At 41.6% G+C, this 2,929-nt stretch overlaps 1 protein-coding gene across 1 annotated transcript; it reads right to left on the minus strand.

The window, feature by feature from the left end:
* Positions 1–1,654: 1,654 nt before the first annotated feature.
* Positions 1,655–1,975, minus strand: MELLADRAFT_70139 (uncharacterized protein; the record flags this gene model as incomplete). The annotated part of the gene is made up of 1 exon (XM_007419466.1): positions 1,655–1,975. One exon carries the CDS (start codon positions 1,973–1,975, stop codon positions 1,655–1,657), a length of 321 nt encoding a protein of 106 aa, XP_007419528.1.
* Positions 1,976–2,929: the final 954 nt, after the last annotated feature.

Consider the following 2,929-nt stretch of genomic DNA (forward strand, 5'->3'; position numbering starts at 1 on the left):
AAGGAATGAATTGTGATGTCTCGTAATTTGGGCTTTTGAAAACTACAGTTGTTGACCGATTATCCTACGATAAATCAAGTCGTAGCTGTTCGTAGATTTAAACATGGGGAAAGCAAGATTTGATGCAAGTCGTAGGGACTGCAAGTCTTAAAACAGGTCCATAGTGGACCTGTCTAGATTTTAGCACTAAACTTACGATAAATCACCGAGTTACCGCACCCATAGTGGGTGCTCTAAGGCCATGATACTATTACTGGTACAACTGATTGTTCTTCTACTAACTTGGACACAAGAGCCAAAAATCGGTATCATGCAACCTACTTCGTCTGTCTTGGAGTAAGTCGTGCAGTCATTTCTGGCTCGATCAAAGGTTAAATTTTAACAAATTACTCAAGAGATTAAAAAACCAATGAGGAATGATAGCAACGCCCGAACCAATCCGACACGATACGACTTTTCGGAGGGTTTCCATGTCGTATCGGCCAACCCATATATTCAGACCAATACCCGATACGATATGAGGACAAAAAAAAATCCAAAAATTCGGTCGGCCATATCGTGTCGCTGAAGCGATACGAGCCGATACCGTACTTAAAAATTGGTTGCAAGGCTTTTCAAGTAGGAAAAAGCCAAATCGCCTCCATCCTGTATCGCGTCGCCGATACCCGATATGAGAAAAGGGGACTTCTCATGTCGGGTCGGGTGAAGCGATATGGAGAAATCCGACTTTTGATGTCGGATTGGCGACACGATACCAATACGATACCGACTTTTGTGTCGGATTGGTTCGGGCGTTGATGATAGACGTCTTTCTTTTGAGAAAGATCGTTTTACCGGGATTGTTGAATTTTTATATGAATTTCATTGACCCCACAAATCGGATAGCTTCTACTGCAGATGCTATCAAGACTTGAGTCCCAATAAGGGTTGCATAGCTCAAGTATTCTGCCTCATTTCTGATGGAGCTATTCTTGGAATCAAGTCGCGGTGATTTAGCGTGTCAGAAGCTTCAAGTGTAACCCAATCATTTCTTTTTCGCAAATCATTAACATTTAATCTTGCTGAGCTTTCATGAGATACAAATTCAATAACATAGGCCCGTTTATCGTGTATCCTCATGATTGACTGCTGCTGCTGCTGCTTTACCCGAGAAGGGGCCAAGATCAATTGCTTTGCAGCAGGTCAAGACATTCTGTTTCTCTGACCAACACACTTCTTCATGGGCGATGTTGACCACATCCTCATCAGGTAAGCAAAGAAAGCCAGGCCGGAGATAATTATTTTGAACTCAGCATGCATACTTATATTGAAAAATGCGACTTGGAATAGAGCAGGCTGCTTGTAAAAACAACTGCAATCATCAGGTAAAGTGTATACTGGTAAACTGAATGGGACGATATTTTTCGATATTAATAAGATGTGCTAGAATTACATGTGAGCAGATTTCGTTTGGGATGAAATAGAACTGAGAAGGCATATTGCCTTTAGGGTCAGCGAACTCAAGCTGGACACCAGACTCTGACAGGTCGAGAGCGATCAGGAGCGATCTGAGATTGGCTTTTCGTCTGAAACATGAGTTTTAGTGGTGTCAAATGGACGGATGTCAAAGATTGAAGTTCATCTACATAAGCTGAGCATGCGGTTAAACACTAACTTAACAATCTCTTGAAGGTCGAACATTTGGCCTAAAGTTTGATTCCGAAGCTGGCAGTTCGTAAGCATGAAGGGGAGGACCCGAAAGTGGCGCCGAATGTGGAGTCGAACCAGGGAGTTCGTAAACCGGATTGGAAGCTGCAAGTTCATGAACTGGGCGTGAAGCTAAAAGTTCGTGAACCGGACGCGCACGTGGGTTCGCAGGCGCGGGAAGTTCGTGAACAGGATTACCCTCAAGCTCAATGGGATGATCGCTTCCATGACGGTCAGGTTGTACTGCGGCCGTTGAAGATGATTTTGGCTTCTTCTTTCTACCCATCATTTTTGCGACGAGACGACCAATGCTAATCAAATCAGATCGATCAAAAAGACAAGGATGAATGAAACTCGCTATGAAAAGAGAAATTTAAAAGTCAAAAAGTTGAGAATCGCAGACCGAGACATTATTTTGAATGGGATGAGATGATTTAAATTTGAAGACTGAAGTTTGATATCAATCAGCTTGTTTCTCTTGACCGCGAAACTTTATATTTATGGAAACAAGTCATTTCACAGCCAATCGCAGGGATTCATGGCGATGACGATAAAAGGGTTATGTAAGATTTGAAGTCACATAATGACATCATCGCTGACTCTCAATTACCTTTTCACTTTTTGGTGGTTTCTTTTTTGGTAATCAAGGATCGAGCATAGATTGATGGTCTTGTGAGAAAAGATTAACATTATTCGATGTCAAAGATTACTAAACTTCCAACTGCTCTTGCTATCATCGTCGGTGTAGGTCATGGTACTGGTTCAGCTGGTGATTCTTCTATCAATCTTGCCAGAAGTAAGACTTCTATCATTGAGACTAACTTTACTTTACTTTAATTGTTCACTCTTCTGTCTTTAAAGTAAGTCACGCCTTTAGTCAAGCAGGTTATGCTGTAGCTCTTTTAGCTCGATCAAAGGATAAACTGGAACAAATCAGTCGAGAGATACAAACGAAAGGAGGAACGGTATGTAAACGTTCTTCTTTCTTCCAAAACCGATCGCTCATAGCACTCATTCTTTAATCCTGGAAATGATTTTCTCAAACGATTGATTCTATAAGGCGGATAGCTTTCCTTGCGATGTTTCTTCTGAGCAATCGATTAAATCGACTTTTCGAGCTATCAAGACTAGATTTGATAAATCCCGTTAAGAGTTGCAGTCTTTAATTCGTCTAGCTCATTTCAAATGAGCCTTTTCTAGAATCAAGTCGTGATGATCTCGAGACTAGTCTCAACGTTAGCGT

This window comes from Melampsora larici-populina (genome assembly GCF_000204055.1).
Source record: "Melampsora larici-populina 98AG31 unplaced genomic scaffold MELLAscaffold_205, whole genome shotgun sequence".
NCBI classification, from domain to species: Eukaryota; Fungi; Basidiomycota; class Pucciniomycetes; order Pucciniales; family Melampsoraceae; genus Melampsora; species Melampsora laricis-populina.